Source organism: Chrysemys picta, chromosome 1 (genome assembly GCF_011386835.1).
Source record: "Chrysemys picta bellii isolate R12L10 chromosome 1, ASM1138683v2, whole genome shotgun sequence".
In the NCBI taxonomy this organism is placed as follows: domain Eukaryota; kingdom Metazoa; phylum Chordata; order Testudines; family Emydidae; genus Chrysemys; species Chrysemys picta.
Window position 1 is genome coordinate 274,253,032 of NC_088791.1, and position 22,660 is coordinate 274,275,691.

Consider the following 22,660-nt stretch of genomic DNA (forward strand, 5'->3'; position numbering starts at 1 on the left):
TCTGTTTTGCTAGCTTCCTGCATGTATTATGCAAGCTCCTTCCCTCATTTCCATGTGCAAATACAACTGCATTGACAATGTTTTATAGTATTCTAAAATGACACCCTAACTTATAGAAAAGGTATTTTAATTAATGTCCAGAAGTTTACAAAGATACTCTATTTATTTTGTCACCTCTAAGTCTGTACATGGTACCTAATGCAACCTGTCTTTACATGAAAAGAACAGGAGTACTTGTGGCACCTTAGAGACTAAGCAGTAGAGCTAATTTTTTGTTAAAAACCCACTAAAACAGATTCTGAAAAATGTATCTTAAACAAATTTCAATGGGTTTTGTGACAAAGGGTTTACTAGCACTTGTTTGGGATGAACTGCATTTATGGTTTTGTAAAACAGAGGTAACATGGCCAACTCAAACTCGTGTAAAAAATCTCTCATACACACCATTGTGTTTGTATAAAAAGGAGCAGATAGGGGAATGGCTAATTTGTTTGTAAATTGACAGAACTATATGTGCGACTATGGTAGTTTTCTTAAAGAAGTGGAGGTGCAGTACAATTTTCATGCAACAAGTGTGTGTATTTAACATACATGTATATTAGTTCCTGTTTTGCTGAGTTAAATTAACTTGTTCATTCTGCAGAAGTTATTAACTAGGTTAATAGTTTTTTTTCCCAGTCCAGAACCGTGTGCATTAGCAGATTGTTTGCAAATAGAATTTCAGTGTATCATATCTCAAAATATGCTTTATTACCAGTATATGCATTTTGACTTCTTTAATCTGCTGTACTGCAGGTTGTTCTTGCTGTTACCTTGTTCAGTGTTTTCTTTTCCCACCCTTGCTCATTGTTCTTTTTTCTTAAAATTGCTTCTTGAAAGGAATAGGAATATAACTATGAATTATGTTTGTAGACGGAAGTGGAGAAAGGGGTGAGAAGGATGCCAGCAAAATCACAACCTATCCTCCAGGGGCTGTCCATTTTGACTGTGAACTCCGGGCAGTACAAGTCAGTTGTGGGTTTCACCATTCAGGTACAAAGCTACAGCTTTTATCTAATGCGTGCACTTGTTGAAAAAATTATGTGATCATATGCCCTTCCACTCGTATAACTACCATGAACTGCCTTCTCTAAGGAAAGGTGGTGTTAATCCTTACCCAAGTAAGTTTCAAATCATTGATCTGTTTGGGGTACAGTAGAACCTCAGAATTATGAATACCTCAGGAACGGAGGTTGTTCGTAACTCTTAAATGTTTGTAACTGAACAAAATGTTATGGTGGTTCTTTCAAAAGTTTACAACTGAACATTGACTTAATACAGATTTGGAACTTTACTATACAGAAGAAAAATGCTGCTTTCCCTTTATTTTTTTTAATAGTCTATATTTAATACAGTACTGTACTGTATTTCTTTTTCGTCTCTGCTGCTGCCTGATAGTGTACTTCCGTTCCAAATGAGGTGAATGGTTGACTGGTCAGTTCGTAACTCTGGTATTCATAACTCTGAGGTTCTACTGTAATTCCAGGCTTCAGCATTCTATTGGATATCTTGATTAGCCATCTTTGTGGGGGTGCAAAGGAGTGATTAGGTTGGATTAACATCTGCAGCCAACTTCAGTTCTCTTCACCACTGAAGGAGGGTTAAGAAACCATACAGTAATTAAGAAACCATTCTCTAGTGCTACTCCACTCCACTCTTCCTGCCAGTTGCCCCTCTAATTCTGAACTGTGCAGGGGATGGGTATCCCATGGGACCGTGTAAATTATTAACCCCTATGTAGTGGAACTGCATCTGCTATGCTTCCAAGGGCCCTCAATTCCAAAAAGAGTAGGTTCGGAATTTGACCACAAGGCAATATTTATTGTTATAATAATTTTAGTGAGTTTTTTGGTTAATTTGGAGTGCCATTGGAACAAATTATAATCCAGCATTATAATCAGCATTGATTGGAGGCTCCCAAATTATCTCTAGCATGGAAAAAAACTTGTTTTAAAGTACAGTTATGATCACAAAAGCGACCGTGCAAAAATATTATCCTTGTTTTATTCAAGAAAATTGTTTCATGCTGACAATATTATTGGGCAGGTACTGTATTGTGTTTTGTACAGTACTAAGAACTCGCTGTGAAGAAACTTAAACACACAGAAACAAGACATATTAGGAAACACAGAGGTGAATGGGAAATTAGTGGCTTTGATAAAGTGGATTTTAATGGTGGGACAATATTTTTCCCCAGAAAGATGAGCATCAGTCTGCCCAGGTTCTTAGTAGGCAAACAAATGTAATAAATGCTTATGGCAGTCAGTTAACTGGTAATTTAATCCAGCAGTTACTTTTTCTAATTTTGCTCTGATTGCTACTTTTTGTTTATTCAAATGAAAATTTGATGATTTTTGTAATTAAACTGTTGAACAAAAACATGTTTGACACGGTTAGCTCTGTAATCAGTTTGTTTAAATTAACAGATGAAAAATGTAATTAGTGTTAAACATTTCAATAGCTTTTCTCTTACCAGGGAATGGCTTCAGTGGGACTACTCTCAGGCTTAAAGTTAATTGTATGCAAGTCTTTTCACGATCAAGAACTTAAGTTAAAGCCAAGGAGGGTAAAATTATTACCATCTACAAATATTTTTAGTAATATAAAGTACACATCAAACCATGGATGTGTGAGGTCCTTCAAATTGTCAGGAAAAAAATATTCTGAAAACAAAACATTTTATTTTTAGTGGTTTTGATGGAGAATGGTGATGTTTACACATTTGGATATGGGCAGCATGGGCAGCTGGGACATGGAGACGTTAATTGCAGGTATGTTGTAAATAGGTTAAAGGACATATTTGTACTATTGAATTTCATTCCGTATCTATGAATTGGATTACATATAATGGATATATTCTCCCTGCTTAGATGAGGCAGGGAGAATATTCAGGAGTGATGTAAATAGGGCAGGACTTCCTTAAGCTCTGCTAAAAATTTTAGAAAATGTCTCCTGCGCATACTCAGAATCAGTGTCAGCTGTTTCAACTTTATTTTCATCTAGAATAAGCTAAAAGGATTTAGTCTTCAAAGAGCTGTTCACATGAAGGTCTAAATGTTGTGTTGCTGTGTCTTTAAAAAAAAAAAAAGGTTACAGGAATTTTACTCTGGGGGAAAAGTGCTTCCCTCTATTACCAGTTACTCAAAAAAAAAAAAAAAAAAAAAAAAAAAAATACCAGGAAGGGACTTTGCTCAGACTTTTTAAGAACAAACAGTGCCTGCCTTCTAGCAGATAGCAACCAGGGAAAATTTCAGTCCCCAAAGTATTTGAAAAACTTTAGTTTATGAAAACTATGATACAATTCAAAGTGTGTAGCTTTTTCTTTGGTCTGAAAATTTCTATACATTGTCTGTGCCCAAAGATGAAATGTTTTTGAAAGTTATTGTAGACTCCTTTTATGCATTGTAGTTTTCCAGACATATTAAGACTGCAGTGGATAAAGATTTCAGTGCCAAAAAATCTGCCAAGTTTGTGAGTTCCACAAGGTAAAAATATATGTGCTGAAATCCTTATGCCCCTAAGAACTTCAGTAAAGAAACTTCTACGTATTATTATATCTCTTACAATAGTGACTAAAGACCAACCAAGAATGAGGTCCCATTGTGCTAGGCCCTGTCTAAACAGAGTAGTAGATGGTCCTTGCCCTGAAGTGCATACTATCGAAATAGGCAAGACAGACAGTGTGGGGGAAGAGATATAACACACAAGCAAAGTGAACAGTGTGATAGCAGCAAACGTCATGTTTCATGGTTTGGGTTTTTTTGGATGGGCTTATGAGACGATAAGCTAAATGGAAACAAAATTTGAAGGGAAGCTAGGTGAGGGGGACAGGGCAGGAGAGGAAGAGGGTAAGAAGAGTATGGATGGATTGTGGAAGCACACATTAAAGTCAGGAGATAATTTAGGCCACATCTTCATCCTACAAGTGCTTTGCCAGTATACAGTAACTCTCAGTTAACATTGTAGTTATGTTCCTGAAAAATGCTACTTTAAGCGAAACAGTGTTAAGCGAATCTAATTTCACCATAAGCATTAATGTAAATAGGGTGATTAGGTTCCAGAGAAATGTTTTTCGTCAGACAAAAGACTATCTTTTTTATATATATATTGCCAGTGTGTAAGTATATAATATTTTATTCCTGTTTTAATATTTAAGAGCCTGGTCCTGAAAGGTGCAGAGCACCTCAGGATTGAGCCCTAAATGTGTAATTTAATATATTTACTGTTTATTTTGTTGCATATATACTATAAAATATACAGGATTGTGCAGTTGCAGAGATAATGTTCCTATAAACACCTAACTTTATTTTCCCTTGTTTTCAGTGTTTCAAATTCTAGCCTTAACATCACATTAACTCACTTAATGCTTTATATTTATATAATATAATAAAACTACATTTCTCTCATTTTTGTTTTGGATTATCATCAGAATATCTGGTGTTTTGCTACTTTAACTATTTTAGAATGATAACCTTTGTGCAGAGGGAACCATGTCTGTCCAAATGAGCATATTGCTGACCAATAAGAACTGAGTTGTCTACAGCATCTTAAATAATGTAACTTGCTAATGTACATTTCACATTGTACATTATCTTTGTGTATCTTTATTTTTCCTGTCATATTCAGTGTCCTTCCTTATCTTGTATTCTCTTCTTCTTCTCATTTTTCTCATGCCTAATCTTTCCATTGTCCTTCCCTCTAGTCATCAGGGATTCTCTACATATGGGGTTATTCAGAAATAGCTATTCCTCTTTAAATTTAGACCCTACCTTAATCTGAAACAATTTGCAAGTGTAGGCAAGCACTTAGGCCATGATCCAAAGCCCACTGAAGTCAGTTTTGACTTGTCAGTCCTTTAATTTGCTCACCTCAATGTTATTTTTTTTCTCACCTCTCAATCTCACTGCTTCTTTTCTAATCTATCACTTCAGGGTTCCCCCCATTCACCACTACTGTCCTCTCCCTCAGATACACTCACTACTTCCAGTTGAGGAGAGTCAGGTAGAGGGACTTTGTGGTGTTTTCCTTAAACACATCTGTATTTGGGAGGCACACAGAAGACTTTTCAGGTCTTCTGGTGAGATTATTCTTTCTAGTATCTATGGACTTTGGGGGAAAGAGGGATGGTCTAATGCCTTTCCCTCCATTTGAGAGATGCAGAACCAGGATCTTCTCTCCCCCTCCCTAGACAGCTGGGGCAGAGAGTCATCCAGTAGTCTTGCCAGCCATGCTTGGGACCGGAATACTAGACAAATGTTCAGTTGCATGATAATACAAATAGTATTCCAGATAGTATCTGACAAATGACCGTAACAATATTACTTTGTGATCAGCTGCACAGTTATTAACATTAATATTGCATTTGTTAAATGTTTCATAAAGATGCACTGATATTGGTGTGGTTTTATTTTGACATAGGGGATGTCCCACTCTGGTACAGGCATTACCAGGTCCTAGCACGCAAGTTACTGCGGGAAGCAACCATACAGCCATTCTCTTAATGGATGGACAGGTGTTCACATTTGGAAGTTTCTCTGTAAGGAAACATTTCTTTTTACTTTTGGAAATAGTTTTTTATCTATATATTGTACACTTACAGTAAATAGTTTTTAGAAAGATTTTTCAAAATTGCACACATTTGCATATACCTAACTTATGCCTGTGCATATCAAGTGTTTGTGTGTCTTTATTTTAAATCTGGTTAGAAAAGCATGACTGTGAAAATCTCCCGCTGTTCTTTACTGTCTCCCATATCAAATTTACATAGTTTTGACATTCATGCCAATTAGCTTACGAGGGGAAGTGTGTTTTTTTTTTTTTTCTATCTGCAAACTAACGTGGTGGGATTTCATGGCACCTGTAAAATATTTCTACATGAGAAGATAATGCATGGAGAAGATGGTTACTGTTCAGAGCACTCCTGGCGCACATCAGAGCTTCTGCTTGGGCTGCAAGGGAGGTTGTGGGAGGAAGCTAGGGAGGCAGTACCTCCTTTTTCCTCACAGCAGTGGTAGGGCTGATTCAAACATGTAAGGTTAAAAATTGTAAGATGTAGCTTAAATTCATAACTTTGCTAGACACTAAAAATCATCGACTGAATAGAGGCACTGGATTTAGGGCTTATTACAACAATCTGCAACCCACTAACAACCTCCCCCCACCCCAGCTGCTTCCTCCCCTCTTCCTTCTCTCCCTGTGACTAGAGAGGTGTTAATAAGCCACATCACTTTGAATGGTCCCTTGAAATATTTAACTACTTATGCTAAACAATCTGTTCAAACCTTGCATTTAGCAGCCATATTTTGAGTTAGTTTCCCAGACCTGAAAAAGAGCTCTCTGTAAACTCAAAAAATTTGTCTCTCACTAACTGAAGTTGGTCCAATAAAAGATAATACCTCACCCCAGGAGTGCTGGAAGCTCCCTAAAAGTGTGTGTGGGGGGGTGGGTGATAGGGGGCAGTGGTGCCTGAACAGTGGCCCCACCCCCTGCGCCGCCCCTTCCCCCGAGGCCACGTGCCACAGTGTGATAGCATTATGATGTAAACTTTAAATGGGTCATCTTTTTCCAATTTTCCATTTTGTATATTGAAACTGTGCTATTTTATCCATCTGAAACTATTGTTGCTAGTATTTACTAATTACTGAATTCTTGCTTTAGAAGGGACAGCTTGGCAGACCAATTTTGGATATGCCTTACTGGAATGCAAAGCCAGCACCCATGCCTAATATTGGATCTAAATATGGACGCAAAGCTACTTGGATTGGAGCAAGTGGAGATCAAACTTTTCTTCGGATTGATGAAGCTCTCATTAACTCTCATGTTCTAGCCACGTCTGAGATCTTTGCAAGCAGGCATATAATAGGTAAGAGCTCTTCAACAGTATTGTAAATTAGTTCATTTAACATACATTTAGTGAAGGAACTTGAAACATTACAATGCAAGCAGTGGAGGTAGTAAGTAAAAGATGCAAATTGAGTAAACTCTTATCTTATGACACTCCATTTTACTTTTAGCGTATTTATATTGTGTTTGGTACTCTTAATTGATTTACTAATGTAATTTTATTAATACAAATAAAAATCCTCCGAGCTACTCTTAAATTTTTAATGTTCCAGCGCAGTTAAAAACATCTTATGACATCTATAAGATATTGTACTATGAGTGTACTCTTCCTTACAGTATTATTATTACTTCAGAGATGGAGGCTAGCATGTGACAGATGGACCATTTGTCTATTTTTTTTCCAGGTTTGGTCCCTGCTTCTATGTCAGAACCACCTCCGTTTAAATGTCTTCTGATAAATAAAGTAGATGGGAGTTGCAAGACATTTAATGATTCTGAACAGGAGGATCTTCAAGGGTTTGGAGTATGTCTGGATCCTGTTTATGATGTTATTTGGAGGCAAGTGTGGTTTATAGTCCCAGAAAGGGGGCATCAGTATAGAAATAAGATTGAATTTATTAGAACAATTTTGGGTAGCATCATCTGCTCACATAGGTTCAACTATCATTTCTCTTAACTATTGTAAGAAGGCATCTGTTCAGTCTCCTTTATATCTGTTGCCAGGGCTGTCGCTTCTCCCTGGCTCCAAAGCATGTGTTGTCACGCCCAGTCTTTTCAAGGAGGTTTATTTCTTTAAACAGAGGTTATCAAACAAACAGAAAACAGTCTCAACTCAGTCCTTGGCCCCAGGCTTTAGGGTCAGCCCTCCCAGAGGTCTCTAGCATACCTGCTCCTGGCAGCTTCCCAGCCTTAGTCAGCTCTGCTCCCATCCTGGAATAGCAGCCACAGAGCTGCTTCCCTGAGCCTCTTGGCCCCTTGCTCTAGGGACCCACAATAGGAGCTAACTGCACTCCAGTGTGGCTTTTCCTCCGCAGGGCTTAGCTTGCTCTGTCTATTCCTCTCCAGGGCTCAACCTATCTCAGTCTTTCCTCCCTCCAGCTGCCTACTAGCAGCCCTTTTTCAGCCCAGGTGTAGGCTAGCCCTCTTTAATTAACTGAATTGGACTTACCTGTTCCACTTCAGGGGAATTGGGCTCAGTCTATCACAGCAACCAGCTACCCTGTGACAAATTGTATCTCTCTTTTTCTTCTTGGATGGCTTGCTGTCCACTTGAGCGCAACATGGCCTAAACAGAGCTCCTTCTTTTTCCTCCTGAATTCTCTTCACATCATTTGGTCTCTGTTATTTTCAACAACTCCTCCAGGCTCAAAATATTTGGTAATCTTAAATTCCTCCATCTGTTTTCCTTGCATTCTGTCCAAGCCATATTCAGATTTTACTGTTTCTTTTTCCACAGTGTATTGTGTATCTGAATCTTCTTGCCTTGCCCAACAGTTAAACCACTTGTTCATGTCTTAATCTCTCAATTCAGTTACTTCAGGATCTTCCTTAGCAGTCTCACTGATCAGAGCTGATCAGAAGGGGGAAGAAGTGGTACTCTTCTGAGCTCTGCCTACTTGAGACTTAAAAATAAGAGGATATTCACAATAGATTATAGTTCTTCCTTTGTGTCCTCTGTATATTCCCACTCATAGAATGCTCCAACCAGTGCAGCCTGAATGGTAAGATTCTACTAGCAGTAGCCATTGGAGTGTCTATGTGCCTCCCTTGGTCCCTCTGCATGCTTCTTCTCCGCCCTCCTTCCCACCACCACCACTCTGGATGTTTTAGGGTTTAAAAGTTGCATGGAATTCCACCACCTCAGTTCCTTCAACCGTGATCAGCTGGAGGGTTACACTGTTGCTGTGTGATCCTTATGGAGTAGTAGCTAGATAGTTTGTATTGGTTAGTTGTTACCAAAGTGCATATAGTTATATATTGTTACTTAGAGGTAGGTAGCTAAAGGATAACATGTTGGATCAGAAGGTTAAGAAGCCTGGATTCAAAAGATGTTTCTCGTCACCGGCAGTATTCCCAGCATCAGATGCACATATCGGAGGCTTGGCATGTTTGGGGGAAGATCATTTTCTCTCTGGATATCCAATTTGCTTAATAAAAACGAGGAGTCCGGTGGCACTTTAAAGACTTACAGATTTATTTGGGCATAAGCTTTTGTGGGTAAAAAACCCACTTCTTCAGATGCGCTTCTTCAGACTTACACGGCTACCCCCTGATACTTGACAATCTGCTTAATGTTTATCACAAGGGCTAAGAGTGCGAGAGTTGAAATAGGCTCCCGTGAGTTTTATTGCAGGAATCACTGACAGTGGCAGCAGATTCTCAGAGAGTGGTTGTAGTTCCAGTCAATTCAGCTGGGGAAAAAAAAACAGATTCAGCTTCTGTGTCAGATGCAGGATCTGACATAGTTAAAGATCCAAAAAAGAAAAGTTTTGCATCAGTGATAAACTCTGTTTCCATAACTGTCCCATTTCAGAAAGTATCGGTTGCAGTACCAAGAAAAAATGTGCAGATCTCCTTGGTGTCAGCCTCAGTACAAAGAACCAATCTGAGAGAGAGATTTACAAGGACAGAATCTATTTATAGAGCCAGGATCTGACTTAAGATCTCAGCTCAGAGTTGGGAGTTGTCCTTGTACAGATCCGACAATATCACATCTGGAGGACCCTGTCCTTATGGTGAGTTCTAAGGATCCAGTTAAGAGAACTGATGAGTGTTCATTAACTGGCATAATACTGTTAAAGCGGTAGTTCATCATACGGCTCCATCTCTGGCTCCATTGACAGTTGAGCCTGGTACTGCTTCTTAGGACACATCACTTGGGTTGCTGCAAGCAATCAGACTGACTGCTTTTCTGAGAGTCAGCAGCACTGTGCTGCTGCATTCTATTAAGACCCCTTCATGATCCCTGAAGAAGAACTTTTCTCTGTTCTCCGTTTCAAGGAGGTTATTGTCTCAAGTCCTATCTGAGCCTCGAGTGATTTGGAGCTAGAAGAGAAATACAGATCACAGATTAGAACCAGGAAAAAAAATATAATCAGTTCAGTGCAGGTCTGCTGGATCCGCAAGCACAGAGATATTTCCAGCTCGATCTATCCAGTGGGGTTTTGGCCTGAGTGGCAGATACCTCCTTTAGTGAGATGGTCGCACTGGCCATTTTGGGCACCTTATTAGGAAGGTGTGAGGACAGACTTTCAGCAAGACTATATTAGGAGGACATTCAGGTTGTTGAATCCAATGGATAAGGACCAGCCAATACAGCTTCCTCAGAAGAAGTCACCTAAGGAAATTGGTAAAATATGAGGACGAGCTGGTAGATTCTGATTCATAATTAAGGGATGTCTCTTCTCCAAATGGAAATGTGGAGGACATCTCCGTATCATCACCATCAGAAGATGCTATAGCCTTTCAAGAGTTAGTATCTTGAATGTCAAAGATGCTAGATATTCCTTCTGTTTTTGTGGAGGAATCATCACATCCTCTCTGATATTTTGGGGTCAGTGGTTAAGTAACTAATCATATTTCCCTTGTTATGAAATATATCAACCACTCAGCTTCTCTCTAAAGTTGATATATCAGTTCCCCGAAGAAGGACTTGCTATGTTTCATACTTACCTGCCTCCTAATTCATTGGTGGTCAAAGTGGCATTTCACAGATCAAAAAGTGCCCAAGCTCACTCTGCTCCACCGGATAAAGAAGGGAAGAGGGTGACTGTATTCAGAAGAAATATGTTTTCTTCAGAGAAAATCAGCATGTGCATATCCAACTATGAAGCTGTCATGGCTAGGTACCAATACCATTTCTGGAGCAAAACGTCCTTTTCTTAATGTGCTTTTAGAGGACCACCAAAGGTTATCAAATGCTATTTTGACTGAAGGACTGAATGTTGCTAAGCAACAGTTGACAGTGGATTTGAATCCTCAGATATTTCAGCAAGATCAGTAGCTTTGGCTGTCTCACTAAGGAGACACACCTGGTTAAGATTGGTCGGACTCCCTTATGAGACAGAAATGAGGCTCATGGACCTTCCATTTGAAGGAGAAAGTCTGTTGAGTGTTCAGACTAAAGAGGTACTGGAGAGCATGAAAAATGTAAGATCTGCTAGATCTTTAGGTTTCTTTAAATAGGGAAGAAGTCATATTCTACTTCATTAAACAAGTATCAGAGGCAATATCCACCACCGTTGTCTCCTTCACATCATTACAGTTACCAGAGAAGGGCATATCATTTTCGTCCAAAACATCATACTTCACAACATCAACATCAATGGAGGAAGAAAGTTAAACCTTGCAATAATAAAGGGAAAGTTTTGTCATCTTCATCTTCTGCGCTGCCTCTGATGCATCGGATTTGACATAATGACACGAAGCTTCAAGCCAGCCTGTATGGGCATTGTTTAATTCACAGTTTGGGGACTAGTTGTCCCATTTTTTTTAGCAGTGGGAGTTAATAACATTGGACAGATTGATATTAGAAGCTCTTTTATACAGTTATAAGTTCAGTTCAAAACCTCTCCCCCCAACAAGCCACCCACTTCATATTTGGGCAGAGATCAGTCATCTTGATTTGCTAAAAAAAGGATTTCCAGTCTCTACTATAGTTAGGTGTAGTAGACATAGTTCCATGAGATCACAGAGGGAAGAGGTCTGGATTTAAGGAGATTAAACACTTTTATATAAAGGAACTTCACTTTTGCATGTTGTCTCTAACACCACCTCTTTCCCTCCAGGATTGTTTTGCAGCTCTGATCTTAAAAGACCCATACTTCCACATTTCTATAAACCATGTCATTGAAATTTTCCTGTGTTTCATTGTTGGAGAGGACCATGTTTCAATACAAGGCCCTCCCTTTTGAGTTATCTGCAGCGCCCAGTGTATTTACAAAATGGCTGTCTGTTGTGACAGTATACCTAAGAAGGCAGGGGATGTATGTATACTTGTACCTAGATGATTTAATAAGTGTCATTCAGGGAAGAGATCTTGTAAATTAAATATATTCACTATTTGTCAGTCTGTGATTACCAATAAAATGGGAAAAGTCATGTCTAAACCCTATTTAAAGGGTTCTTTGTATAGGAGCCATAGTGGATTCAACTGTGAAGAGTGCTGTTCTCCCAGAGGGGAGAGAGATCAACATAAAAAGATGTATGTATTTCCTCTGCCGGTTACCGAGACAATTGATTCTTTTCGTCCTTCAGTTGTTGGGTCTGTTGGCGTCAACCACAGCAGTGACTCCTTATGCTAGTCTTCAGATGAGGTCTTCAACACTAGTTAGCAAAGAATTATAAACCAGTTTTAGACAATATTCATTGAAAAAATATTAATTCCATATCTCATGTTATCATTTAACGTGGTAGACAATCAAAATGCAATGAAAGATGTACTTTTTCAATCCCTTACATCATCAGTAATACTGATCATGGATACATCTACCCTAGGATGTGGAGCCCATCAGAACAGTGAATTGTTGATCAGAGATCATTGTTCATCAAAGGAACTTACACATCAATATTTTAGAACTGATAATAGTCAGAATAGCTCTAACGTATTTTCTACGTCAACTCAAAAACAAAACAATTCTGTTAGTAACAGACTCTGTGAAATTATGCATCTGAATCTTTGGTCCCTTCACTTGACTGCGTGGGGAATAGATCTTTAGATGAGCTAGAAGAAAGGCTTTCATTAGAAGTACAGAATGTACTGTTTTAGTCTAGAAAAGAATCCACACAGTCTTAAATGGAAGAGGTTTTTCCATATAGTCTTAAATGGAAGAGGTTTTTATTGTGGATTTCCATGTATAACATGGATCCTTATATGGCAACAATTAATTATGTATTAGAATATTTATTGTATTTAAAACATAAAACTTTCTTTTATCTTCAGTTAAGGTTCATATCTCAGCCATATCAGCATAGCATGTACCTATAGAGGGAAAATCAGTTTTTGCTAATGAGATACAGTTAAGAGGTTTTTAAAAAGCCTTAATAATTTGTATCCTTCAATACGAACTCCTGTGTTTTCTTGGAATCTGAAAGTATTACAACACAATTAATGGGACCTCCCTTTGAACCTGTTCTTTATTTCATTTGTCTGTAAAAAATAGTGTTTTTGATAGCAATCACTTCTGCAACATGCATAAGTGAATTATATGCATTAATGACTGATCCACCATTCACTATTTTTCATGAGGATAAAGTGGTTCTTTGTGCTCATTCTAAGTTTTTACCAAAAAAAATCTGATTTTTCACATAAATAAATCTCTAATTTTACCAGTCATCTTTCACAAACCCCGTACTCATGATGGCGATGCTAAATTACATGTGTTGTCTTTTTATTTAGACAGGACTACAACATTTAGACAGTCTTCCAAGATGTTCAGCGCTTGTGGACCAAAAAACAAGGGAAAAGCTGTTTATATACAAAATCTCTCTAGATGGGTTAGATTTGGTATTTATGAAGCATATAAATTGAAGGGATTATCCATTTCTCAAGGCAGCAGAACTCATTCAGCTAAATCAAAGGCAGCTTGCATGGCTTTCTCTAGATACAGTTCTCTGGTGAAGATGTGTACAGTAGCAACCCAGAGTTGTGTTCACACTTTTACTAATCATTGTTCTTTAGACTTGGAATCTAGATCTGGTGCAAAGTTTGTCAAGGCAGTCATGCATTCCTTGTTTAACTAGAATGCCAGGTCCCACCCTCTTGGGTCAGGGTACTTGTTAATCCATCCCATGAGTAGGAATATGCAGAGGACATTCAAAGGAAGAAATGAAGTTTACTTACCTGTAACTGAGATTCTTCAAGATGAACTCTGGATAGTCACACTCCCCATCCACCTTTCTCCACTACCTCAGAGTCCTACTTACCAGAGGGCTGGGGGTTGCAGTTGAATGAACTGAGATGGTGGGTCATCACACTCCTTTTAAACTCTCTTGCCCTAAAACTCGAGAATTCAGTAGGGGTAGGGAGGAGAGTGCAAAGGAGCTGCATGGATGCTTCATCAGATATTGCTGGTAGAATTTTACCATTTGGGCTGCATCAGTCAGAGGTTCAGAGCATCCCATGAGTGTGAATATGCAGAGTCCATATTGAAGAACCTTGGTTACAGATAACTAACGTTCATATATTCAAAATATGATCGTGTGTGCTCTGATGGGCTCTTCAGGATTGAGTTCCCTTCATCAGAGTTCAGATACACCTATGAGCAGAGATGAGTTAAGGCAATAGTTATATGCTTAAGGCTCTGTGATGACATCAGAATCTCAGCTTTCATTTAAAGAGAAGTTTCTAGCCATCGTGATTGTGAAGAAAATCTTGAAAATGAGACAAGTAGAAGTGTTGCATAAATTTCTGCCTGAATCAAAAAGTCTATAGGAAGGACAAGCAGTAGCAGCTATAGAGCTAGGGAGGAAGCCAGTTAGCCCACGTTTGTTTAGAAGGGATGCAGTCTGATTAGGGGGCAGGGCTTGAATGGCCATCTGGGTTCTGCAGGATTGGATCCTTTTCACAGGGGCTTAGATGCCCTGCTCAAATCTATGGGATCTGTTTAGATGACCTGCTTGGATCTATGGGATCTGCTTCCCCTTCATGTGGCTTTTATATGCTCTCAGGGCTTTGTTTGTTTCCACCTACCCTTCTATCTTCATGAATCAGATGGAGAGGAAAGATGCTGTAGGTCTTCAAAATATTATTGTTCTTTCCTTACTAACATGCTTTGATGAGCAGTGAAATAATTTCAGTGTCAATTTTAACTATCATCATTGGTATACCATTGATAACAAATACTTTTTACTCATTTCATTCCCTTTCTCCATCTTATTCCATGCTGCCCCTGCACATAGAAGGTTCTTCCAATCCATTGCTAAGTTACTGTGTTCATATCATTCTCCCTTAAAAAAACCTCTTCATATGGGTCATCCACAAGAAGGTACTGTCTGTTGAAAAAAACAAGCGAAAATATATTGGACCCCGCAACCCCAAGATTTACATGCGTCAAAACTGAGTAACCTTATGACTTTCAATTTAAAGCTTTGTTATTTTTTGCCTCATCCCCTACTGTTTGGTACTGTCACTTGTTGTATTACATCTATAATTAGATTTTAAGCTCCTGAAATCAGCAACCATTTTAATGTCTCTTGTTAGCTCTGAGACATGCTTAGAACATTTTCTGGATGTTCTGAAATTTAAATAATCTAATATGTTAGTTTGAATTTAAGGTTATTAAGAATGTTTGGGGCTATTGTTACATTTTTGTAATAAATAGTGGTTATCTCGCATAACATATTTCATTGGTACAGTGGATTGCAATCCTAACATTCGCTACTAGTCAGAACTATCATTAAGTAGTTTTCAGTAGATATTAACATAGTTTAGAAAGTTTAGATATTAAAATAGGTTCAGTTAATTTTTTTATTAAATTTAATTTTTTCGCTACATTGAAATCTTTTTTTTACTTTGTGTTTTTGGGTCAGGTTTCGACCAAATACTAGAGAACTGTGGAGTTACAATGCCGTTGTTGCTGATTCCAGGCTTCCCTCAGCTCCAGACATGCAATCCCGATGTAGTATTCTAAGCCCGGAACTTGCTCTTCCGACAGGATCCAAAGCTCTAACCACCAGGTCTCATGCAGCTTTGCACATTCTAGGTATAAACTTATGGTTGATGAATCAAAAAGCTGAAAAGTAATAGTAAATACACTCTGCTGTGTGTGTGTTTGTGTTGTCTTTGAGTAGTGTCCCCATGGGTGCTCCATTTAGGTGTATGGGGTGTAAACACACCTTGAGATCAGAGATTTTTTTGTAATAGTGCTTGTTTGACTTGCATATATGCCCTACACATCCTCATGCCCTCCACAAAGGCTATATAGGGCTGCACGGTAGAACTGCTCTCAGTTCCTCCTCATCCGCCTCAGCCGGAGACAGAGTATTCGTGTGCCTTTCTATTCAAAAATAGTCTATTAGCCTCTCTGTCTTTCATTTCTGTTTACTTTGTTTCAGAGGAATTGGTCTCAAAAGTTCTGGTCTGGGTTTAAGGGCAGGGGTAAGAAGAATCATGAGAAAAGACTTAGACTCTTAACAATGGAGCATTCTCCCTCTCCAGCTTCAGATCTAGGCCAGGATGCCGTCTGCTCACCTCAGACATTGGCCTGGGAGTGAACATAGTGCCCCTTTGACTTCAGCACATTCACTTGGATCTGTTGGAGGTAAATCCTCAGAAGACCTAAAAAAAGAGAGCCCATTCTCCTCAGGAGCCTACTCTGAAGTCTGTGTCCTCCAACTAAGACTGTTTCAGAGACCTCACGTCCTGCTAAAGCCACTCTGTATGATAAAGGTCAACAATGTCTTAATTGATTTGGCTGCAAGATCTACTCATCCACAACACTTCAGTTTCAATTAGCAAACTGTCAGGCTGTCATGGTTATACACAACCACTCAAATTACACCAATTTTTCCACCTTTATTGAACATTTTGGGCCCCACACTACAAGAAGGATGTGGAAAAAGAGTCCAGCGGAGAGCAACAAAAATGATTAGGGGTCTGGAGCACATGACTTATGAGGAGAGGCTGAGGGAACTGGGATTGTTTAGTCTCCAGAAGAGAAGAATGAGGGGGGATTTGATAGCGGCCTTCAACTACCTGAAGGGGGGTTCCAAAGAGGATGGAGCTCGGCTGTTCTCAGTGGTGGCAGATGACAGAACAAGGAGCAATGGTCTCAAGTTGCAGTGGGGGAGGTCTAGGTTGGATATTAGGAAACACTATTTCACTAGGAGGGTGGTGAAGCACTGGAATGCGTTACCTAGGGAGGTGGTGGAGTCTCCTTCCTTGGAGGTTTTTAAGGCCTGGCTTGACAAAACCCTGGCTGGGATGATTTAGTTGGGAATTGGTCCTGCTTTGAGCAGGGGTTGGACTAGATATCCTCTTGAGGTCCCTTCCAACCCTGATATTCTATGATTACCAACTGAATAGAGTGAGCTGTCTTAGGCTACAGTTAGGGGCAACTGTTAGCCAGAATGTCTTTTCAGGTCTTATTGGGATTCCGCAGACACTGCTGCTTAGTCTGTTGCTGCAGCAGTGGTCATATGCACAGCTTCAGATTTTGGAATTTCCAAGGGAGGTCCAAAACATCGTTGAGGACTTTCCCTTTGATGGTTTCAAACTTTCTGTGGAATCCAAAGATTAATACTTGCATACCCTAAAGCAGGGGTCAGCTACCTTCGGCACGCAGCCCATCGGGGTAATCCACTGTTGGGCCACGAGACATTTTGTTTACGTTAACAGTCCACAGGCACGGCCCCCTGCAGCTCCCAGTGGCCGCAGTTCACCATTCCAGGCCAATGGGAGCTGCAGGAAGCGGTGGCCAGAACATCCCTGTGGCCCACCAAAGGATTATCCTGATGGGCTGCGTGCCGAAGGTTGCCAACCCCTGCCCTAAAGCATTCTAGAGCCACCTTGAGATCTCTTGGGATTTACACACTTGTGTACAAAATAAGGTTTAGTAAATCCCAGACGGCACAGAGATCCTGCCTCACATAATTTTCAACTTTTCAGAGACCTTATGAAGCACTCAAAAAGAAACTATGATATCCGAGGAAGAGACTGTTTCTTTAGTGTCTACCACTTAGGTCACATCAACATCTAAGCGGCAGTTATGACAAGTTGGTTGTGGTCCTTAAACAATCCCATAGAACTGAGCTACATGTGCACCATTCTGCCTCCTTCCTCCATTTTTGGAGACCACGTCTCTCGTTTTCAGTTTGCATGGGAGTAGATTACATCAGACAAATGGGTGTAGGAGGTTACAAGATTGGGGGTATTCCATCTGTTTTTACCTCCTTTTCCTCTTACTCACGCCTCTTCAGGGATCCCTCCCATGAGCCTTTCTTAAGGCAAAAAGTCGATTTCCCTTCTGTGCATATAGGAGCTGTAAAAATGTTCAAGCTCAGCACAGTGGGAAGGGCTTCTACTTCAACTATTTCCTGGCCCTGAAAAAGAATGGAGAATGGAGATCAATTTTAGATCTAAGACTCCTAAACAATCCCCAAAATTCAGGATGTTGACTGTTGCAGCAATAATTCTATCCTTGGAACCGGGGGGTTGGTTTTCGGCTCTTGACCTTCAGGACACCTATTTTCATACGTGATTCCTCCAATTTGCAAGCAATTCCTTTGGTTTCTGATAGGTCAGGATCACTGCTAGTATTGAGTGCTCCCCTTCAGCCTCTTTTCTGCCCCAAGGATGTTTTCGAAGGTGTTAGCAGTGGTCACAGAATTATACCCAGGGATTGGAGATAAGCTATTTCCTTATCTTGATGACTGGCTATACAAGGGATAATCTTACAACAAGGTTTGCCATTCTTATCGCAAAGAATGGTCTCTGTTCCACAAGCTAGGGTTGCAGCTCAGCATTGAGAAATTTACTTGGACTGCAGTACAACAAATAGGGGCCTCCTTAGACACACTATCAGCCAGGCCGTACCTTTCTGCAGTCAGATTCCTGGTGTTAATAGGTCTAATCTCAAAGATTCAAACCAACCCACACACATCACATCACAAAGAAATTGTCTGCAATTGCTCGGATACATGGCAGCATGTACCTTTTTGATGCTTTGTGGTAGGCTACACTTTGATGTATCAGAATTGTTTCCACAACTCAATTTGTGGAAAGTCTCAGTCAGGGACTGTGCAGGAGTTCCTTTCGTTCAAACTCCTCCTTCCATCACCATAATGACAGATGCATCACTGATAGATTGTGAAGCACATCTGGGGCCAGTACCACTCAGGACAAATGTTCAACCCAAGAGGCACTCTTGCACATCGACCTCCACAAGTTGAGGCAGTCAGGAATGCCTCTGTCTGTTTCCTAACTTTAATCAGAAACAAGTCCATAAGGATCTTGACAGACAACATAGCCTGCATTTTCTATATCAATTGATAGGGAGGGGCCTGATTGCCTTCTCTTTGTGCTGAAGCAATAAAACTCTGGAACTGTGCTTAGGCATCTGCATCCTAAACTCTGCTTCTTCTTTGAGTAGTGTCCCCATAGGTACTCCACTGTAGTTATGTTTGCGTCCCTGCGTTGCAGATCAGAGAACTTCGGTAGTACTGTCCACTAGGCCCGCACATGCGCTGTCTCGCCTTGTGCCCCGCCACAAGGCTAGTCAGCGTGCGGGGATTTTATTTATTTATTTCCATCCTTCTTTTTGGGGGCCATTCCTTCCCCAGTGGCCTGTGCTCAGTTCTCTGGGCATCAATAAGTGCCTCTTCTGCAACAAGGGTATCCCCATCACAGACACGCATTCACAGTGCATTCGTTGTCTTGGGGAAGGACCCATTCCTCAAAAGTGCACTTTCTGTCGGTTGCTTAGGCCTCGGTCTCCCAAGGACAGAGAACTGAGAGAGAGAGAGAGGATTATATCCATGAAGGCAGCTCTCAGACCACCTCTGGACCTGCGCCAAGAGTTTCCACACAGACATGAGTCTTCCCCACATCCCTCGACATCCAAGGGCCTTGGGGTAAAAAAAATCTGCCGCCGGCCTCTCATAAGTCAAAAAAGAGGGCGGGAAGTCCCCACAGCGAGCTGAGAGCTAGCCGAAAATGCTCCCCAACATGCTTGGTAGCCTTGGTACCATCAGCACAGAGACAGGCCAAGCCCGGTATCCATGGCAGGCACTGTTGATGTGCCCACAGACCCACTGGGTATGGGCACAGAGTCAACAGCACCTAAAGAGAAGGACAGGACCAAATACTCGAAGGTACCACTGGTACATGCTGTCCCATTGGTACGGACGCCTCATCCTGTACCTGAATGGCCAATATGAACAAGATCTCCGTACCCCTTGGCACCACTGTGGCATTGAGCTAGTCGGCACCGCTGGAATTCCGGCACCTCAGGGACCGCTGTATAATTGACATGCCGAGTCTCCTCTCCTTGGCACTGGGACTTCTGCACCAAGTCTTTGCCCGGCAAAGTAGTCTCCCCTACTGCCTTGTCATGCTCCCCCTGCTCTCCAGTGCGGACTCAGAGGAGGGGATATCTCTGTACTCCCCCCAAACCCTCTATGGGACCTGATACCAACAGGGCCCCTGGGCATATCTTCAGATGGTCCACCACTGCCGTCCTCTTATGGCCATCCATAGGCACTATCACCCAAGTGTCCGTACTGGGACCCCTGGGCTGCATACCACCCCCCAGGCCTCTTGGGCTTCTAGTCCCTCCCGTGAGCCACCAAGACGCACTTTCTTAGCCATGGTGTCCAGGACTTTGGAGCTAGTCAAGGATATGCACTACAAGCTCCTGGACATCCTTCACTCATCTTCCTCTTCAAAAGTATCCCTCCCTATCAATGAGGAAATTACTCACCTTCTCGACCCTGTGAGAACCATATGTCAGACTCCAACGTCGATTGCACAGACTTGCAAGCGAGAAGACAAAAAATACTATGTCCTTGCGAGAGAAGCAGAGTTCCTCTTCTCCCACCCTCCATCCAATTCTATCGTAGTGGACGCTGTCAATTCTCATGGCTGTCAACACCACATGAGGTCCACTCCCTACTATAGGGATTAGAAGCATTTGGACTTATTTGGGAGAAGATGTACTTCTCAGCCATGCTTCAGTTTCAAATCACCAGCTACCAGGCGCTTATGGCAAAATACGATTACGAGAATTACTTGAAACTGAACAATTTTACTGAGCAGCTGGCCAAGTTGCATCGTGAACAATTTCTCTGCAAAGAGCTCAGTGCCCTCAAAGGGAAGATCTTTGACGATTGCCTGCACCTCCTTCGGGAAACCCGACAGGTGGAGTTCATAGGCATGTCGCATCACTACCGCTGTTGATATGTATCTGGCTGCAATATCGGCCGTGTCAAGGGAAGACCATAGCATTGTCTTTGCTGCTAGCTGCCTTTCTTGGATGATGGCCTTAAATTGAACCAATTGATTCATCTTCAAACCTTCTAACTCAAGCCTCACCGAGACAGAGAAGCTATTTTACATATTCTAAATGTCAGAAGAGTCCTAGCCTTCTACCTGGACAGGATGAATGCTTTCAGGAAGTCCCCCAGACTTCCTCTCCATTATGGGCTGGGCAATATCAGCCAAAAGGCTTTCCAAACTATATTAGACAATGTTACCAAGTTTGCAGTATGACCCCTCCAGATACCGTTCATACATGCTCCACAAGGTCAATTTTCTCATCCATTGCCTTCTTCAAGAATGTTCCTATCTCAGAGATCTGTAGAGCGGTGGCGTGAATCCACACCTTCACAGAACATTATGTGATTGCTGGAAACTCTCTGCTTCCCCTGCCATCTTTGGCTCCACAGTGCTGGCATCTGTAATTGACTTGACTCTGAAGTCCCTGCCCTCCAGAGGGGATACTGCTTGGGAGTCACCTACAGTGGAGCACCTATAGGGACACTACTTGAAGAAATTACTCACCTTGTGCAGTAATGATGGTTCTTCAAGATGTGTGTCACTCCGGCTGCTCCACAACCCACCCTCCTCCCCTCTATTTCGGAGTTCTTGGCAATGACTCTGTGGTAGAGAAGGAAGTGAGTGGAGTTAGCCCATACACAGTAACTACCCTAGTGGTGGGGCACAAGGAGAGACAGTGAATGTGTAGGTCTAACGGACACTGCTACTGAAGTTCTTCAGTCAGCACAAGGATGCAAACACACCTACAGTGGAGCACCCATAGGAGGACACATCTCAAAGAACCATTGTTACTGCGTAAGGTGAGTAACTTCTTCTACTTATTTCCCAGGTACGAAATACAATGGCCTGTTACTCAGCAGACACCTCTCCCAGGACTCAGTGGGAGTGGGACTCTTGAATGCTCAATCAAATATTTGAGTTGGGGAGTTCTGAAAATAGACCTCGTTGCCACTGTTACAAGAAATGCAAATAATTTTGTTGGGGGGCGGGAGAGGGTGATTAGACCCTCACTCATTGGGAGGCACCTTTTTTGTTCCATGAACGTGGCACCTTCCATATGCATTTCCTCCACCTTCCCTGATTCTGAGACTGATAAAGTCAGGTATGACAAGGTTAAAATCATATTAATAGTTCACACATGGCCCAGACAGATCTGGTATCCTTACCTAATTCATCCAGCTGTTTGTCACGCAGTCACTCTTCCATCCATTCCTCATCTCCTTTCTCCAGATGCTGGTTGAATGTTTCTCACCCCAACCTGAGGATTCTTCATCTCACAGCTTGGCTCCTCGATGGATTACAGGCCTAGAGGCTTACCTGTTGTACTGCCTCAAAACAGGATTAATGAACAGTAGAAAGGAGTCCACAAGATTCACTTACCTTCATGACTGGGAAAGATACGGCATTAGGTGCGATCAGAGATGTTCTCCATCTGCTCACTCGTCCTCTCGACTGTTTTGAACTACTTTCTAGAGTTAAAGACAGGATTATTTGAGTTCCATCAGGGTATGCCTGACAGCTATAACAGCTTTTTGTTCCTCGATTGAGGGTTTCAGTTTTTTGCTCATTCCACAACTGAGGTTTCTCAGAAGATTGGGTAACTTTCCCCCTCAAGATTAAGGAACCCATTGCCAATTTGGGATTTAAATCAAGTATTTAAATGCCTTATGAATCCTCCCTTTGAGCCAATTGTTCCCTCTTCCCTCATTAATTTATCTATGAAGTCTGCCTTTTTGTGTCTGTTACCTCTGCTCAGAGGGTTGAAGAAATAAGAGATCTAATGGT

At 41.1% G+C, this 22,660-nt stretch overlaps 1 protein-coding gene across 28 annotated transcripts in view; it reads left to right on the plus strand.

Moving 5' to 3' along the window:
* The window catches only part of MYCBP2 (MYC binding protein 2), a 384,804-nt gene that overhangs the window by 128,937 nt on the left and 233,207 nt on the right, over nt 1-22,660 (plus strand). For all 28 annotated transcript variants that reach the window (XM_008178543.4, XM_008178544.4, XM_008178547.4 and 25 more), the window contains 6 exons: nt 913-1,032; nt 2,729-2,810; nt 5,458-5,575; nt 6,697-6,901; nt 7,287-7,440; nt 15,412-15,584. In XM_008178543.4, coding sequence (XP_008176765.1) covers nt 913-1,032; nt 2,729-2,810; nt 5,458-5,575; nt 6,697-6,901; nt 7,287-7,440; nt 15,412-15,584 — 852 coding nt within the window. The remainder of the gene's footprint in view (nt 1-912; nt 1,033-2,728; nt 2,811-5,457; nt 5,576-6,696; nt 6,902-7,286; nt 7,441-15,411; nt 15,585-22,660) is intronic.